General features: G+C 41.3%; 3 protein-coding genes across 5 annotated transcripts in view; 2 read left to right on the forward strand and 1 right to left on the reverse strand.

The window, feature by feature from the left end:
* Window positions 1-60: 60 nt before the first annotated feature.
* Window positions 61-8,817, forward strand: zmp:0000001267 (b(0,+)-type amino acid transporter 1). Of its 3 annotated transcripts, none has more exons than XM_044167806.1 (6): window positions 61-981; window positions 6,080-6,213; window positions 7,047-7,176; window positions 7,270-7,394; window positions 7,515-7,602; window positions 7,723-8,817. In XM_044167806.1, the coding sequence occupies exons 1-6, from the start codon at window positions 283-285 to the stop codon at window positions 7,951-7,953; spliced, it is 1,407 nt and encodes a 468-aa protein (XP_044023741.1). In that variant the 5' UTR covers window positions 61-282; the 3' UTR covers window positions 7,954-8,817. The 3 variants fall into 3 exon arrangements, with proteins under 3 accessions (XP_044023741.1, XP_044023742.1, XP_044023740.1); XM_044167807.1 differs by lacking the exon at window positions 61-981 and adding an exon at window positions 2,036-3,254; XM_044167805.1 differs by lacking the exon at window positions 61-981 and adding an exon at window positions 3,295-4,563.
* Window positions 8,818-9,045: 228 nt separating this feature from the next.
* Window positions 9,046-12,811, reverse strand: adprs (ADP-ribosylserine hydrolase). Its single transcript, XM_044167810.1, has 6 exons — window positions 12,618-12,811; window positions 11,836-11,932; window positions 11,497-11,704; window positions 10,645-10,832; window positions 10,325-10,425; window positions 9,046-9,987 (listed from the first exon to the last, which is right to left on the reverse strand). The coding sequence occupies exons 1-6, from the start codon at window positions 12,802-12,804 to the stop codon at window positions 9,596-9,598; spliced, it is 1,173 nt and encodes a 390-aa protein (XP_044023745.1). The 5' UTR covers window positions 12,805-12,811; the 3' UTR covers window positions 9,046-9,595.
* Window positions 12,812-12,847: 36 nt separating this feature from the next.
* Window positions 12,848-17,363, forward strand: part of LOC122862352 (zinc finger MYM-type protein 4-like) — a 34,402-nt gene continuing 29,886 nt past the window's right edge. The window contains exon 1 of the mRNA XM_044167801.1: window positions 12,848-12,986. The gene's annotated coding sequence lies outside the window, so the exon portion shown is untranslated. The remainder of the gene's footprint in view (window positions 12,987-17,363) is intronic.

Genomic DNA, 17,363 nt, shown 5'->3' on the forward strand with positions numbered 1-17,363 from the left:
TCTCTGACAAGGTCTCAGCTCCACCCTCTGATTTCCTGAAACAAAAAAAAAAGGAGCACAGCCAACAAAGATATGGCCAACCGTGGGGCCACTACATCATACACTGTTCCCCCGAAAAGATAAGGTACGAAGCGAAACAGGCTCCTATAAATACACTCAGTTGTAAGACCCACCCACGTAATTATTAACTCCCTGTACTGCTGCAAGAGTGACTTTGGCCGCAGAATTACAGTTCTTTCTCCATTGGTAAAGGTGTTAGCACGGTCTGTAACTGCTGTGAATATGGACAACAAGACACACAACCTCAGCCTGAAGCGGGAAGTGGGGCTGATGGGAGCCGTGTCCCTCATTGGAGGGACGATGATTGGATCTGGGATCTTCATGACCCCACAGACAGTGCTCTACGCCATCGGCAGCCCCGGGGCCAGCTTGGTGGTGTGGGCATGCTGTGGCTTACTGGTGATACTGGCGTCTTTCTGCTACGCTGAGCTGGGCACTGTCATACGAGAATCAGGAGGGGAGTACATCTACATCCTCAGGACTTCAGGTCCAGTCACCGCCTTCATGTTAATCTTCAGCTCTGTGTTATTTGTGAGACCTGCTAGTATTGCTGGCATCGCGCTGAGTTTTGCTCAGTATGGTGTAGCTCCTTTCTACTCAGACTGCCCCCCTCCAGTGCTGCTGGTGAAGTGCGTGGCTGCAGCTGCAATTATAGTGCTAGCCACTGTGAACTGCCTCAATGTTCGCTTTTCAATGTCAGTCCAAGTGTTTTTTATGGTGGCCAAGGTTCTGACCCTGGCAGTCATTATAATAGGAGGCGTGGTGATGCTTATCAGAGGGCACACTGAAAACTTTGAAGACTCCTTCGAGAACACAAATGTTGGCGTCAATCCAATTGGTATAGCTTTCTACCAGGGACTGTGGTCCTATGATGGCTGGAACAATCTGAATTATGTGACTGAAGAGTTGAAACGTCCAGAGGTAAGTAAAAGGGTATGTGGGGTTCCAGTGGAAAGTGTTATTTCACTGAAGGAGTTATTGAGTAAGACCAATAAGCAGTCCATGTCACACACACTCAGACATTGGCTGTCCTCCCGAACATCACCCTAAAAATATAAAGTAATAAATGTTTCTGAAAAACACTTGAGAGAAAAAATGTTTATTGCTGCCGACCCCGTCGTTAAAAAATATAACACCAGCCAAGCTAGAATATAGATGATTAAAATCAGGTGTTTAAACTTTTATATCCGCTACCCGCGTGACTATCCAGTATGTCATGTAGGGTGTCAGTAAAAATGTAAATGAGCAATGAACCTGCGAGTCTGCATGTTGCAGTCCGATGATAACTAAAATAATAAAACAGTCCAGGGATTTGAAAAAGGTCTAATGTCTGTCTTTTTTTCCTGATTAAAAAAGTCTACTAGTATTTTAAATGAACTATGTTTTAGTAAAATACAATAGAAATGCTTATTGGTATTAGAAAAAAAAAATCAAAGCTGGCATTCAGCATTAAAAATTTTCAAACTTTATTGAAACATTAAAAACAATAACTTTGTTTAAATGCTGTCATTGTCCCCAATGTGGAACATTCTTTCTTTCCTGGCTTACATAGCAGACCGGAAAAACTAACAAGCTGTTATGATAGGGAAATATAGACAGAACACGATGACCCACCTTGATAGTCACAAAAGTGTCATCAAGCCAACTGCCATAGCCACACACTACACATCACACTGACTACACAACACACTAAAATAACAAATGAGTCCAATCACCCAGTCCATGTTTGCGCCTCTGGGACACTCATAAGATATATCCTTATTTGTATAACCTGTTTCTTATTGAACATGGAGTGGTTTTAAAAAACAAAAAACCTGTTCTGGGTTTTCCTGGTAAAGTTATGTGTCATCAGCGTGTTGTTGCCTAACCAAGCCATGGGGATTCAGTTTATCCACAACAACACTTGCAAAAAGGATGAGTCAGCTTCAAGTGTGGTAGGTACATTGTAGCTAAGGGGTTATTAGAGGCCTACGCTAAGGAGCAGTTAAAAAATGCCCCTCTGCATAACTTAAAATTTGGTGCAATTGCTATTGTAGTGCATCCCTCTCTGTGGGTTTAGGGAGTAGAGGTAACAACGATTAAGGATTTTGTTCTCAAAGCAAACCTGGGAAAATCTCAGCAAAGGATTTAAAAAAAAAAAAAAAAAGATTTTTTGACTGCAGTCTGCAGAGCATGAAAACCTAGTTTTAGTCCTGGTGATCACGTCTTAGCACTTCTTCTAGTAATAGGTTCTTCCTTTCGAGCCAGATCTGCAGGTCCATATTATGTTCCTTAGCAGTTTTCTCATCGAAACTATATGATTTGTGACTCTTGAACAACAGGCGGTTATGCCTCGTTAATTTGCTGAAACATTATTATTCCCGTTCCCACGTGCTTCACTGTGAAAGGGTAATGTCAGCCTGGCCTGGCAGTAAGCTGTTAATCTATAGCCAGTTGTATTGTACATGTCTAGTATCCACTGTAAATGCCTTTGAGGAGACAGTCGTGATCACACAATGGAGGGTGACAAACAGAGACTCAATCTGAAGAGGGAAGTGGGGATTATAGAAGCTGTGTCATTCATTGCTGGAACCGTTATAGGTTCTGGGATTTTCATATCCCCCCAATATGTGCTGTCTGCTATCGGCAGCCCTGGGGCCAGCCTTATTATATGGGCTTGCTGTGGGTTGATAGCCATGCTGGGGGGACTCTGCTATGCTGAACTGGGCACAGTCATACCAGAGTCTGGAGCGGAGTTCATCTACATTCTGCGGACTGCAGGGAAAGTGGTGGCCTTTATGTTTGTCTTCAGCACCATCATTGTCGTGAGGCCTGCCAGTGCCACAGGAGTTGCCCTGAGTTTTGCTGAATATGTCGTGGCCCCCTTTTACAACGGCTGTACTCCTCCACAACTGCTGGTGAAGCTGGTGGCTGCAGGAGTTATCATGGTGCTGGCCATAGTTAACTGTCTGAGCGTCCGCTTGGCCACTAACATCCAGGTGGTTTCCACGGTTGTCAAAGTGCTGGTACTGGGAGTGATCATACTGGGAGGTGTTGTGATGCTTTTCCAGGGACACACTGAGAACTTTGAAAACTCCTTTAAAGGAACAAATACTGGTGTCGGCTCAGTTTACATTGCTTTCTATCAGGGCTTGTGGTCCTATGATGGCTGGAGCACTTTGAATTGTTTAACTGAAGAGCTGAAACATCCAGAAGTAAGTTTCACTGTTTACTATTCATAAATTATAAAAAATACAGTTTGCAAATATTTAAGACATTATATACTTATGCAGTTAACTGCAATCTACAAAGACTTTAGATCTACAAGATCATACATCTTTTTTGTCATTCACTGTTTATTGATTTTGTTGGACAATCAATCAGATTTGAACCAAAACAAGAAATTCGCATTGCCCAGGAACACCCAATCCCTTCCCACATACATCTTTTTTTATAATCATACATCTTATATTAACCTTTTATCTCAGTGTTTATAAGTCAAACAAATATACAAGGCTTTGACAATAAATTCCACAATGAGTGTAAGTGCCAAGGTCATTGCATGAATAACAGAATGGAGCTGCCAATGTTGTTGGATACAAAAGTGATAATATTCCAATAAGGGGTTGCATGATAAGATAAGATGTGAGCTTAGAATTAAGATGGGTATACTGTATAATGATTTACAACCACAGTGGAGTTAGCATTACATTCAAGTAACTTATATTGGACAGTTTTACTGTCTACTTTATAAGGGTGAATAACAACTACAGTATCTTCATCTTATGCTCTCGGATCTACGTGGCCATGGCAGACATGGAACCTGAAGCCCTGAAAATGAAGCGGGAAATTGGGTTGATTGGCGGTGTAGCACTAGTTTCAGGAACTATGATCGGATCCGGTATATTCATGTCCCCACAGTTTGTACTGGCCTACGTGGGAAGCCCTGGAGCAAGTCTGGTGATCTGGGCTCTCTCAGGAGTTGTAGCTATGTTTGCAGCGCTGTCCTATACCGAGCTTGGGACAGTCATTTGTGAATCTGGTGGGGAGTTCATCTACATACTGAGGATCTACGGTTCATGTCCTGCTTTCTTTGCAGCAGTCACCTTTATCCTGGTTGTGAAGCCGTTCAGCATTGCAGCAATGGCAATTAGCATTGCAGAGTATGTTATAGCACCCTTTTACACCGACTGCCATCCTCCTCAGCTGATAGTGAAGTGTACTGCAGCTGTGACTATACTGGTTGTTGCCATAGCCAACATCTTGAATGTCCGGATTGCCATCAGAATCCAAGTGGTCTTCTTGGTGGCCAAGGTGCTGACGTTGACATTAATCGTAATTGGAGGGATAGTGGAGCTCGTGCAGAGCAGCAGTGTCATTGTGGAAAATTTAAAAGTTGAGAATGCATTTAAAGGCACTCAGTACTCTTTGAGCACTCTAGGAATGGCTTTTTATCAAGGACTCTGGTCTTACGCTGGCTGGTACAACTTGAACTATGTCACAGAGGAGCTGAAAAGACCAGAGGTAAGACTGTAAGAATGAAGATTATGCAGGACAAATGTCTTGATGCCAAACTGAGTGGATAAAATGTAATGGCTTTGTTGTTAAAAACTAAGCTGAACAGTGTTATTTTATAACCTGACCAGTGATCAGACTGTCACAGGTGAAGAACACCAAGAACACTCAAGGTGTGATATTAAGAGGATCTGCAATTGTGGTCTTATTAAACTGTGATAAAGGTGTGTGCCTGTCAGTGTTATCATGTGCATGTGTGCAGTAAATATAAATTGTGAAAATGTAGCAAGCGGCAGTTGAACGATCATAAAATATTTTTTGTCAGAAAAAGCAGGTCACACAGAAGGTTTGTTTTCAATCACCGCTGACTTTTCTAGGTAGTTAGAAGTTAGGTAGTTAGGGATCTTTTTATTCATTACATTTCTGTAGATCTTGGCTGTATTTTCTAAGGCTGAAAATGGATAATGTAATACAAACAATGACTGTAGAGGTTCACGGGCCAGTAATTTTATGTACTTGCCAAAAAGAAGACATTCAATTGCAAACATAGAAAATGTGAATGCATTTAGCTTATCGATCGACAAGCTGTAGTGTGTTATCTTATGTTTTGTTTAGATGTGATGGCAGTGCGAACCTTGTTGTGGGAATTTGAAAGAAAGAAACGTGATGTAAATCATTTTCAAGTTACTGACACTGGTTAAACTTTTGCAAGATAACACTACAGAGGTCTGGTGAACTCAAAGAAATTCAAACAGATTCACCAGCTTCAGCTGAATGCTTAAAACATTGTTGGGAGGACTACAACATTTGTGCTATTACTGAAAGGCTTTAAATCAATTTTGTTGTTGCTTTACAAACTTAATCTGTTATACTATTGACATAAGTATTCCTTCTCTAGATGATGATGCTCAATATCTTGCTCATCGAAGCATTGCCCTCCAAAACCCTTTTTGAGGGTTTGGAGGGCAATGCTTTTTTACAGGTAGTGTAACTCTTGGAACTATGGTAAATACATGTACATAAAACATTTACTTCATAGCTGATAGATCCTGGATATTTACTTTTGAGAGTGGAAGATGGTTGGTTCTTTAAATTAATCATCATCACATTCAAGTACACTATTGTGTTATTCAGTCCAACAGCTTTGTTAATCCTCGGGCAAACCATCTTCTATGTAAGATGCTGTTTGAAGAGTCGATGCACAGGTGATGCATAATGACTATTTTTCTGCTGTCCGGCTTCATTGGGAAATGTTCGTAAAAAATTTGGGGCCAAAAACATTTTGTTGGGGAAGCATAAAAACAGTGTCAGTACATGTTTTCAACATGTAAGTGTAGTTCAGCTCCATGTTTACAGCACTTCATGCATAGGATTGAGCTCAGAGTTTTTAATCATTTCATTCTACTTTGGAGTCTTAACTCCTGGCTCAATCCATTATTCCAGTGTCAATATTACAACTATCCATTATGCAAGCTTATATGTATTAACCAGAACATAAAAATTATGTTGCCTTTTTTCCCTCCAGGTGAATCTTCCTAGGGCGGTTGTGATAGCCATTTCTCTGGTGACTGGCTTGTATCTGCTGGTGAATGTGAGCTACCTGACGGTAATGACGCCTGAAGAGCTCATGTCCTCCAACGCAGTAGCAGTAACCTGGGGGTAAGACAGCACCTGATGTTGATGTCACAGATTCATGTAGACAAGTCCAGACTGATAGTTTGACTCTGGTGTTAAATTGCTCATTTTTAAAGGGGCATTAAAAGACTATTCCACCGATTTAGCATTGCACTCCTTTGACATTGTCAGACTCACGATGGTCAGTTGGTTTGTTTTTAAGTATAAAAATTGATGCCGCAGAACCAGAGATAGTCTTTTTTATTCCAAACATTCTTCTTCCTTGTCAAAATCTGGCGCCTCCGTTACCCACAATGCAACCTGACCAGCAACAGTTTGGTTAGAGATTCGGGTGTGTTATGCTAGTAGTGACTAATGTAGCCTCGAGCCGCAAGCGTCAAGCAGAGATGAGGAGCGGGCTGCAGAGGTCTGGTAAGCTCTCGTCTTTCTAACTCCACACCCCCAGATTGTTTTCATTTTCAAACTTGTAGTCTTCAGGCCCAACTCACACAGCTCCCTCTGGAGCCACAAAAAGCTTCACACAACTTCTTTCACACATGCAGTAGTACTTACACATGTAAACAGACTTTGATGTGTAAAATCAGTGGAGCTCCCCTTTTAATCTTATAAGACTTTTTAATGACCTCTGTCATCAACCTGAATTATGTACTTCACACACACACAGTTAAAAGTCAGATGATGAAGTCAGAAAATCTGAGAAAGTTTAGAAATCACTAATAACCTTTTTAACAGTAAAGAAAAATCTGAATAATGTATCCAAGCCCTGTGATATACTTTCTACTTGTAGCCGGTGGCTTTTGAAACTTGGCAAGGATGCTGTTGCAGCTTTTGTGAGAACTTCAACCTTTCCCCCACAGGAATAAGGTGTTAGGAAGCTGGGGCTGGATCATGTCTGTGGCTGCGGCATTGTCTGCTTTTGGTTCACTGAACGGGACGTTCTTCAGTGGTGGCCGTGTGTGCTTTGTTGCTGCCAGGGAAGGACACATGGTGAGCATCGCTCTACCTTATGAATAAATGTTAGATTGTTCAGTATAAGATGGTTGTCACAGAGTTTCACCCAGACTTGTGTTTATTTTGTAGCCCGATATTCTGGCCATGGCTCACGTCCGCAGACTGACTCCATCTCCAGCCCTGATCTTCACCACTGTTGTGTCTCTGGTGGTGCTGATCCCTGGAGACTTCCAGAGTATTGTCAACTTCTTCAGGTGAAAGCTGGGTCTACTTTGCATGTATATAATGTTGACATTTCTTCTTGATTGTTTGTATAAAGAATGTACAACCTGTTTATATTTGCCTGACATTCCTTTTTCATGGCTTGTTGTCAGTTTTACTGCCTGGTTTTTCTACGCCGTCACCCTATCTGGACTTCTCTATCTCAAGATTAAGAAGCCGGAGCTCCCCAGGCCTTACAGGGTCAGTGTCACACACATACACTCTCAAACCACCATCATAATAAACAAACTTTTGTCTTTCCTTTTTTTTTTAAACACAGGATGAGAATCAGCTTGTGCCTGTCTCTTCCTCTCTTCACAGGTTCCCATTATACTCCCCATACTGGTCCTCCTTGCGGGAATATTCCTTGTGCTGGCACCCATCATAGATGATCCTCAGATTGAATACCTCTATGTGACTTTATTTATCTTGAGTGGAGCTATAGTCTACGTACCCTTCATCCATTACAAGCTCTGCCCAGGACTGTTGACCAAGTTAACAGTGTTCCTGCAGCTGTTCTTAGAGGTCGCCCCGGCAGAGAAAAACCTGTGATTTGGGCAGAAAAATCCAGAAGAAAGAGGTGTTCTTCCAGTTTTATTGCTTGTGCTCTTTAACTACACCTGTTTTTGCTCTGACACTCATGAAACATTGCAGTCTACATTCAATAGCCACTTAGTATAAGATTCCAGATCAAAGATACATAAACATGTATTTTGAAGAAAAATGTTGTAACAACAAAAAAATGGGGTCGTACAACAATTTTCCAATTTAATGTTAAGTGTTTTCTTGAATGATAAGGCATATTGATATTGGGGGAGCAAGAAGAGTTGTCACTGACAGGGACTCCTTTTCCTGCACAAGACATAAATACTGGAAAAAGCACCACAAGCTGCAATAACTTTTTAGCTGTGCTTTAACTTATCTAAAGCCGGGAGGCGGCTTCAGCTTCAAGGTGTGTGAAACAAGAACCAACCTGCAGCATCTTTTGTCATTACAGTTACTGTTTTAAATAATATGTTACAGTTTTGAAGAACTGTATGTGACTTATGATTATTTTTTTTATTTTTTTTAAATGATGCTCAACAACTGCGCTTCGGAAAACCGTGTATGAAAAGAAAACAAGGCTGGTCTCTCAACAACATTGGATGGATTGCCATGAAATTTTGTATAAACATTTCTACCTCCTTAAGAATTTATTGAAAATAATTTGGGTGATCAATTTAATCTACAACACCAACAGGTCAAAATTTCAATTAGTCCAATATTTGGGTTTATGACCAGAATCTGCAAAACTAATGAAATTCCCATCAGCCTCAGATGTACTAGCAAATGTACTAGCCTGCTGACATGCAAAATTAAGATGATGAACATTGGAAAATATTGTATCTAATAAACATCAGTATGTTAGCATTGTCACTGTAAGCATGTGCTGACATTAGCATTTAGCTAAGTGTATTGCTGTGACTTAGTACAGCTTCACAGAGCCGCTAGCATGACTGTAGTTTTCTAATACTAGCAGTCTGTAAGTTAGGAGTTCAATTGGGCTACAAGATGAGTAATAAGACATCTCGATGGAGCTGACGTTCCTGAAACAAATTAGCTTTTTGGCTCTTAAATTCAAAATAAACACTCATACAGATTATGTAAATTTAAAAAAAAAAAAGAAGAAGAAAAGTTTATTAAATAATTGTTATCCGCCAAAAGGATAAAACAAGACACGGTCAATTCATAGTGCAACTTTCACATGACAAAAGATTGTTCAACACAAAACAGGAAAGAGCAGGTTAGGGAGAGAGGTGTGTGTGTGTGTGTATGATGTACTGTGTGTGCATACACAGACCAAATTTCTGTATGACAGTTATCACACAGTTAATCTAGTCTGTCTGGTGACACTTTAAAGTTTTTTGTTTGTTCAGCTTCAATATTCTGTTACCTAACAAAATCCTTCTTTGCTTTTTTTTTTTTTTTCCCCTCACAAGCTTGAGGGCCTCAATCCCTGCTGATCCAATTAGGAAGAGGAAAGAAAATGAGCTGTTTTGACAAGTCAAATAATGTTGCAATGTTGAAATAGCTTGCCCTTAATCACAGGTTCCAAGTTCACCAACACAGTCTGAAAACAAAAAGGTATTTTTTTAGTGTAAGTGTAATTTGTGTGTGTGTTCAAGAGTCCTTTTGTCAAACTCCAGTTGAAGAATCACTGAGCTCCGGTTTTCTTCTCTGTGCTGATAGAAGCATTTGACTTGCGTTCAGATGCGTCTTCGCAGCTCAGCTCCCCTGTTCCACTCCCGCCTCCTTGTGATGACTGGTGGTACAGCATGTGTAGTCGCGCTGCGTTCATGTCTGCGTCCTCCGCCCCCTCGCAGCACTTCATCCACGACTGAGGAATTGCCTCGATGCCATAGTGAGCCCCAGCGATGGCCCCCGCCATGCAGGCTATGGTGTCTGTGTCCCCTCCCAGGGCCAGGCTGTACGCTATTGTCCTCTCCAGGCCGCCGTACTTCTCTGGAAGGCATTCCCGGGGCTGCAGGCAGTGGAGGACACAGAAGATGGCAGTGGGGACTGAGTGGAGCGCCGCAATGCCATTACCTGGACGAAAAGACAGGAAATGTTGAGTGATAAGAAAAGAATTCAGAAAGACTAACTGGAGTGGAATCTGGCAGATCAGAATATGAGCTGCTCGCATGGCAAAAAATATTAAATAGCTGGGTCAAGTGAGACTGCAACGCAGAAGACAGTTCCATCACCGCTTATTGTTAAAATCTTTAATTTAACAAGAGCAGCAAGAGGTAAATAAAAAAATATATAAAATATTGGTGTTGGAAACAGGCAATGGAGGGACAAAACAGGATGGATGGATGATGAAAAGCCTTGTAAAAACCTAGATGAAAAGTCAAGATGAAGTCAAAGATAACCAGATACTGACCCAGTTCAGAAATAACCTCCTCTATGCTGACCTTGCTTCTGTCCATCAGGTCTCTAACTCTGTGGAGGCGCTCGCAGAATGGTTTCTCTGCTTCTTTTAGGCTGGACAGAAACACCATATTAAAGGAAGATTGGAAGGAAGATTCAAACACACAAAAAAATAACACCGCCAGTACAGACCATTTCATACCTTTCTTTTTATCTTATATAAATTCTTCCATGTTTCCTGACAGTGAACCACAAACATAAGATGACAGACATGACTAGTTCAGATTTGTGTTACAGCAGCCGTACAGGCGGCTTTATTCATGTAGTACTCACATTCTGGCATCATTGCGTGCAGCCTCGTTGCCCTCCACTTCCTCCATCTCTGTGATTAGCCTGCTGATGAACTGCTGAGGCAGGTCTAGCGCCCCCTGCAGGGAGAGGTGGACAGCTAACGCCTGCAGCACTGCGCCGTTATAACCCAGAGAGCAGGAGTGGGTCAGCATGGCACCCAGAAGGGCAAACTGGAGAGAAACAAAGACGAATATCAAACCACCTCTGCAGCAACAAGTGAGTGCGTCTTGCAATGCAGCCCTGTGTGTTTAATTGTCATAATTAAGACAAACCACAGAAGAATCACAATAAAGCACTGTGGTTAGCTACCCACAAGACCATTTACTGCAGAGGTGAAGACTCAAGTCACATAACTTGAACTCAAATCTGACTTCCATCACTTCATTTATTTGAGCCTTTGACTTGGACTTAAGCACGAAGATTACTATCAATTTCAACTGGACTCAAGTTATTTTGTGCAATCATAACAGCAATATTCAATTTACAAGTGTTGTTTTTGTTTGTTCATGAAGAAAATTAGCACTGAAGTTAGTAAATGTTCCTGACTTGGGCTTGAGTTAGGACTCTGTGTCCGATACCTATGTTTAAATCTGTTCGAACTTCTAATTATGCAGTGTGAAAAACAAATGAAGCTTACTCACCTAATTTATAATAATTCAAAGTAGTTACAAACAGTACATTTTCGATGGATGTGCAGGGGAAAGAGCAAAAACTAGCACAAACACGCTACAGAATTACTGAAGTTTTAGACATGGCAGTTCATAACATGTGCATAGCTTCAACATACATGTCACCAAGGATGTGGTTTTAGCCCGAAGGATGCCCACTGCTCACCCTTTTAACATCAGCCAGATCAGGGAAAGCCAGTGCGAAGGGGGCCACCCTCATGGCTCCCCCGTTCCCAAAGGAGCCTCGACCGTTAAACTGGTCCCTGGCCGGCTGGTACACATCACTGAGCTGAGGGGAGGACAGCTTCTTCAACACCTGGATCACGCCAGAACCATAACCACGACCCGGGGATGCACTGTACTCCTTAGCAAACCTAGAGGGGTGAGACACCAGGGCTTTAATTTGTGTGTGTGTGTGTTTCAAAAGCCTTTGGAACAATATTTACATAATACACATAAACTCTGCATAGAAGCTATTAAGTGTCAGCAGTGCGCATTCGTGTACCTGCGAGCCATGTCCTGCTCATCAAAGCCAGCACGGGTGAGCAGAGACTGGACCACACAACGTGCCATTGCCGTGTCATCACTGTACTCAAGGATACCTAACACACACACACACACACACCGTAAATATAAACACTGCATGATGTACAACATCAACATCTTGCTTCACATATCAGCATTACTAGTAATTCCGCACTGTCTATAAATTAACTATAGTGTTCTATACTATCAACTGCAGCTGCAATTTTTAGTAGTCCTGAAGAAATTACTCAATCCCATTTTTGTGATAGGTGAAGTAAAATGTGTTGGCCACGTTAGTGCAGCTTGGTTTGCTCAGTTTTAAATGGAATACTTTGCATTTGTGGACATCACTTTGGGTTCTGGTTACCCATTACTGGTGGCCATTTCCCATTATTTTGACGTTTTGTAGTAAATTATGGAAGATTCAATTGATGTGAGTCATTCAGAATGAATGCATGATTTTTATTTTTTTTTTAAAGTGTAGGTAACCCCCTGTGTAACGCTTCATTAACCCACATCATTGCCCCAGTTTAATATCAGCTATCTCAGTAATGGCAGGCTAATATAGCATTCACAGTCTTACTCAATAAGTGATTTCAGACTTTTTAAGCTCTTCTGCAGGACAGCTCGGCACGGGTGAAGAGTACAGTAGCTTGGGGGTTAGCGAAGAGCCATGTATCTCTTCCACTGCTTTCAATACCACCCTGTAATCTGGCATTTCATTTTCCGCGGACTGGTATGAAATCTCATCCTTTCACTAACCATTTCCTTTGGTGTCGTCGTCCAGGCTGTTCAGATGCTGCAGCACACTCTCCATGGGAACCTCCTCCGCTCCTTCAAACTCTCCGCCGACACAGTCTCCCAGCACAGCCGCGACCAGCGCTCCCCTAAACCGGGACAAAGACGCCGGGCCCCCCGCTGCCACCGCTCTCACTGCCGTCATTGCCATTCATCCGCCGGTGAAGAGACTTCAACCTACACCGAGAAAACACTCCGCTGGTCCGTTGACCAGACTGTCGGACAGGAAGTGGGTACAGCGCAAGTGACAACAACAACAACAAACGTCGACTCAACTCTTCCTCTCTGCTGTTTCCTGAAAACGTCTTGATGCCTGTTCGACCCCGATGAAAGGTTCGTGTCGGCGCACATAGAAATACAGTTACATAGATTGGGCTTTCACTGAAAGACAGGCTGCAGTCTGTTGTGGTGTATCTGTTTCTATACAAGGACATGCGCTTGATACCTAGGTGAATGCAATAAACGCGACCCAACTTGATGGGGGTGCCTAGTTGTTAACGTTTTAAATGGGACCTCAGCAGATGTGTGTTGTGTCCACTCTTTTGGTGTCTGTTTGTTTTTGTTTTTACCACAGAGCTCACTCCTCTCGTGGAGGATTGTAGTTTGCGCAGATACACTCAGTTTTACGGTACAGCCATACATTTGTTAAGATCGCCCTCTGCTGGACAGGAGGTCTGACCTTGATGGGATGAGATATGTCTCTCAGCACTGATTTTGATTTAACAGTGATTACTTAAATAGATAAATGATATAGAATAGTGAAACTGAGGGCATATTACTGGGCAGTGTCTTCTCTGCTTGTGCTCTTGACCTTATTCTTATTTGTGTCTTATGCAATTAACTGAACTGCAGAGAAGCAGCGGACAGAGGCGTATGACGAGGGGGGGTACAACACTGAGCATATGAGGGCCCACAGAGATACTAGAATGAATAGCCATGGATGCGGGCGGGACCCATAGAGAATGTCTATGTACAGGGTCCAGAATTTTGTGCTACACCTTTGGAAGCAGGAGCAGGAAATTTACTTGTCAAGGTGTGGCTTTAAAAAAAAAACTAAGGCCTAAACGATCTAAGGGACTTCCATGTTGCTGACTATTCAAATAGTAGGGTATCTCTGCAGACCGGAGACTTGGCAACTAGCAATCCTTTTTTTTTTCTATTTCTATTTCTTCGTCTTCTTCGTAAAGGTATATGGCGCCTGGCAACCAAAGTTATGGTGCATTACCGCCACCAACTGGAATGGAGTGTGGACTCTAAACTATACATTCACTAATGATTAAATAAAAGAAAATAAACTGAAAAAAATCTATTTAAAAAATAAACATTATATCATATTCTCTTTATCAAATTTGTTCTCCTAAGATAATGAAACAACAATAGATAACACTCTTCTTTTAACTTCTTTGTAAAAGATCTCGTAAAGATCGTCTCGTTGTCCTCATCACACCGACTTTTCTTTGAATGTTGTATAACCACCTTCCTGTTCTCTCTTCTTCCCACTGCCTTTGCCACCTTTCTTTCAACGTCTCCTTAACTGTGGTTTTCATTTCCGTTTTACTAAGGGCTACTGTGATGTCAGTGTGATTCGTTTTTGTGGCTTCCTTGGCACACTTGTCAGCTATTTCATTTCCTTTGATTCCTATATGTGCTGGTATCCATACAAATGTCATATTTAGCCCCATCATTTGAATTCGATATAGTGTTTGTTGTATCATCTGGTCTGCTGTCTGAATGGCTGTGTTTCAGGCTGATTATTGACGATTTGGAATCAGAGCATATTACTGCTCTCAGAGGTCTCACATCTTCAACCTGTTGCAATGCTGACAAAATTGCCAGCATCTCCCCAGTATACACCGATACTCCATCACTGATTCGTTTCCCAATTTTAATGTTGAAATCTGGAACTATGAATGAAATACCAGTTTTGTTAGCTGTGTTCTTTGAAGCATCTGTATAAATTTTCACATAGCTGTAGTGGATACTTTCTATATATGTCTGTATTATCTGTGGATGCAAAATAGGCTCCTTATCTTTGTTCTTTTTGCCAAGCAATGTGAGATCTACAGTCAGGTCAGGGAGTATCCAAGGATGTATTACTGGGAGTGCTACTGTTGGACTAATGTTTATTTCAGCTATTCCTAGTTCTTTTGCTTTCTGCTCAGTTGTCCATCCAAAACTTTTTGTTTCTCTCCTCTCCTTTTCCCAACAGGGTTTTAGTGCATCTTGCGTTGGATGATCTTCATTATGTCCTTTTAAATTAACCCAGTAGTTTAACGACAGCTGTATTCTCCTTAATTCCAGTGGCATTTCTCCCATTTCCACTTGTAATGCTGATGTTGGGGTTGTTCTGATGGCACCTGAACATAGTCTTAAAGCCTGATATTGAAGGTTCTCTAACTTTCTGAGAGATGTACTTGCTGCAGATCCAAACACTACACACCCAGAATCTAATACTGATCTTATTAATCCTATGTAGATGGTTTTCAGTGCTGATCTCTCTGCCACCCATTCACTTCCCACCAGACATCTCATTACATTGAATACTTTTTTACACTTGTCCATTACCTTCTGAATATGTACTGCTCATGTGATTCTTTCATCAAACCGCAACCCTAGAAATTTAAATTGTTTCACTCTCTACAATTCTTGATTATATAATTGTAAATTACTGTCATTTCGTTTTTGTGTAAAGAACATTCTTTGTTTTGTCTACTGAGAACTTAAATCCCCACTGAAATGACCATTCTTCTATTTTAACAATAGCCTCCTGTATTTTCTTCACACTAAATTCCAAATTCCTCCCTCTTTTCCATATTACCCCATCATCTGCTAAAAGAGAGCATCCCATCCCATTCTCCAAACTCAGAAAAACATCATTTATCATAATAGAAAATAACACAGGACTCAATATACTCCCTTGAGGAGTTCCATTTTCAACCAGAAACTTTCCTGAATAACACTTCCCTATTTTTACCTGAATCGATCGTCCATATAAAAAGTCTTTGATCCACCTCTACATCAGGCCTTTAACCCCTAATTTACTTAGTTTAATTAATAATCCTTCCTTCTACATCATAAGCCTTCTCTATATCAATAAAGATGGCCACTATGCTTTCCCTATTAATCTGCGCTTTCCTTATTTCATGTTCTAAACATAAAGCAGGGTCCATGGTATTTCTGCCTCCTCTGAATCCACTTTGATATGTTGATACATAGCCTTTGCTTTCCATATAATACGTCAATCTTACATTTATCATTCTCTCCATTATTTTGCACACATTGGAGGTTAAGGCAATAGGCCTATAATTCCCTGGGTTTGTGCAATCTTTTCTGGGCTTGCTTATCGGAACTACAACAGCTTCTTTCCAGACTTGTGGCAATTCTCCCTTCTCCCAAACCTTCGATGATTCATTAAGATGATTTATCATAGTGTAACATATCTGAACTTTCCCCGGTGTTGGCATCTTGGTTTTCCTGAGAGCACGATTCAGTTCTGCCTGTGTGAACGATATATTTATTAAATCATTGATATCTTAATTTTGCTGTAGTAGTTCTTTATTCTCAGCTGTTGTATTTTCCCTTCCTCTTTGCCCCTGTTCACTATTATTATTAGAACTGTGAATTTTAAGTGGAAGTAGAGAACCTTTTATCATAACAGAACATAGTAACTTTCAACAACTGCTCATTTTAGAAATCAGACGTTGCCAGTTTTGTTGGAAAGCTAGATGCTGGCGGCTAATGAGCTACCACAGGCTGTAGGCAGTAAACTGCAAGCTAATGTTAGCTAACTCGCTAATCTCTATGGGAAATTACAGTAGTAAGCTAACAGGCTAGAAAAGCAGTGGAAACCGGAAGTGCAGTAGTGCCTTTGCCTTAAGTCGGAACAAACTTTTAAATTAGGCCTTGAAGAGCTAATATGAGTGAAGAGTCAGCAACTAGATTGCTTATTTCTCGTCTCAGATTTTGGTGGACTGCTAAGGTGAAATGAGTGAAAGTTTACTAGCCTACTTCATATAACGGAACCCTACTACGCATGCTCAAACCCCATTGGCTCACAGATGGCCTCAGGAGGGAGGACTGCAGTTGGACCTTTCTCCGCCCAACGGGCACGATCCTGGGAAAATGAAGGCTCACTAGCTAATGCTGGAAGCCAGAAACAAACATCTATGATCCATTGCCCATTTGATAATCTAAACAAAGAACACATTTTCTTGCGGTGGACCTTCTAAAATGAGCAGTGGTGAAAGCTACTATATTCATGTATGGTCAAGGAGTTGATAAGCCACAGCGTTAGCTAGCTTGTTGAACGGTTGTCTGGTAAATGGAGCGTGAGTTTTTAGTGTACCGCCCCCCTTATAATACTGTAAAGTGATTCGCTGAATTAAAAAGTGATTGACAACTGGTTCAGCTGGCTTATTGGTGAAATTAGATTTTGACTGACAGTGGATTGAAAGCTAGTGATTGGCCAAAAAAAAAAGAATGACAGTTACCACGCCCTCTCAAAATCTCCGGGTCTGCAGAGATACAAATTTGTCAATGGGTCCACTCTGCAGACCGGAGACTTTGAGAGGGCGTGGTAAATGTCAATCATTTTTTAATTTAGCCAATTTGTTTTATACAGTCTATGTCTAGCATCAACCCACCTTATCACATCCATTGAATAAACTCTGAATTGACTTTGGTTCTGTCCAGTGACAAACAAGAAGTGTT

Source organism: Siniperca chuatsi, linkage group LG15, assembly GCF_020085105.1.
Source record: "Siniperca chuatsi isolate FFG_IHB_CAS linkage group LG15, ASM2008510v1, whole genome shotgun sequence".
Lineage (NCBI taxonomy): Eukaryota > Metazoa > Chordata > Actinopteri > Centrarchiformes > Sinipercidae > Siniperca > Siniperca chuatsi.

Coding starts and splice junctions, on each gene's coding strand:
- zmp:0000001267 (XM_044167805.1), top strand. CDS start 3,847: ATGGCAGACATGGAACCTGAAGCCCTGAAAATGAAGCGGGAAATTGGG. Junction 4,564..6,079: donor AGGAGCTGAAAAGACCAGAG/GTAAGACTGTAA, acceptor TTTTCCCTCCAG/GTGAATCTTCCTAGGGCGGT. Junction 6,214..7,046: donor GCAGTAGCAGTAACCTGGGG/GTAAGACAGCAC, acceptor TTTCCCCCACAG/GAATAAGGTGTTAGGAAGCT.
- adprs (XM_044167810.1), bottom strand. CDS start 12,804: ATGGCAATGACGGCAGTGAGAGCGGTGGCAGCGGGGGGCCCGGCGTCT. Junction 11,933..12,617: donor CGACGACACCAAAGGAAATG/GTTAGTGAAAGG, acceptor TGTGTGTGTTAG/GTATCCTTGAGTACAGTGAT. Junction 10,833..11,496: donor ATCTGGCTGATGTTAAAAGG/GTGAGCAGTGGG, acceptor GTTTCTCTCCAG/TTTGCCCTTCTGGGTGCCAT.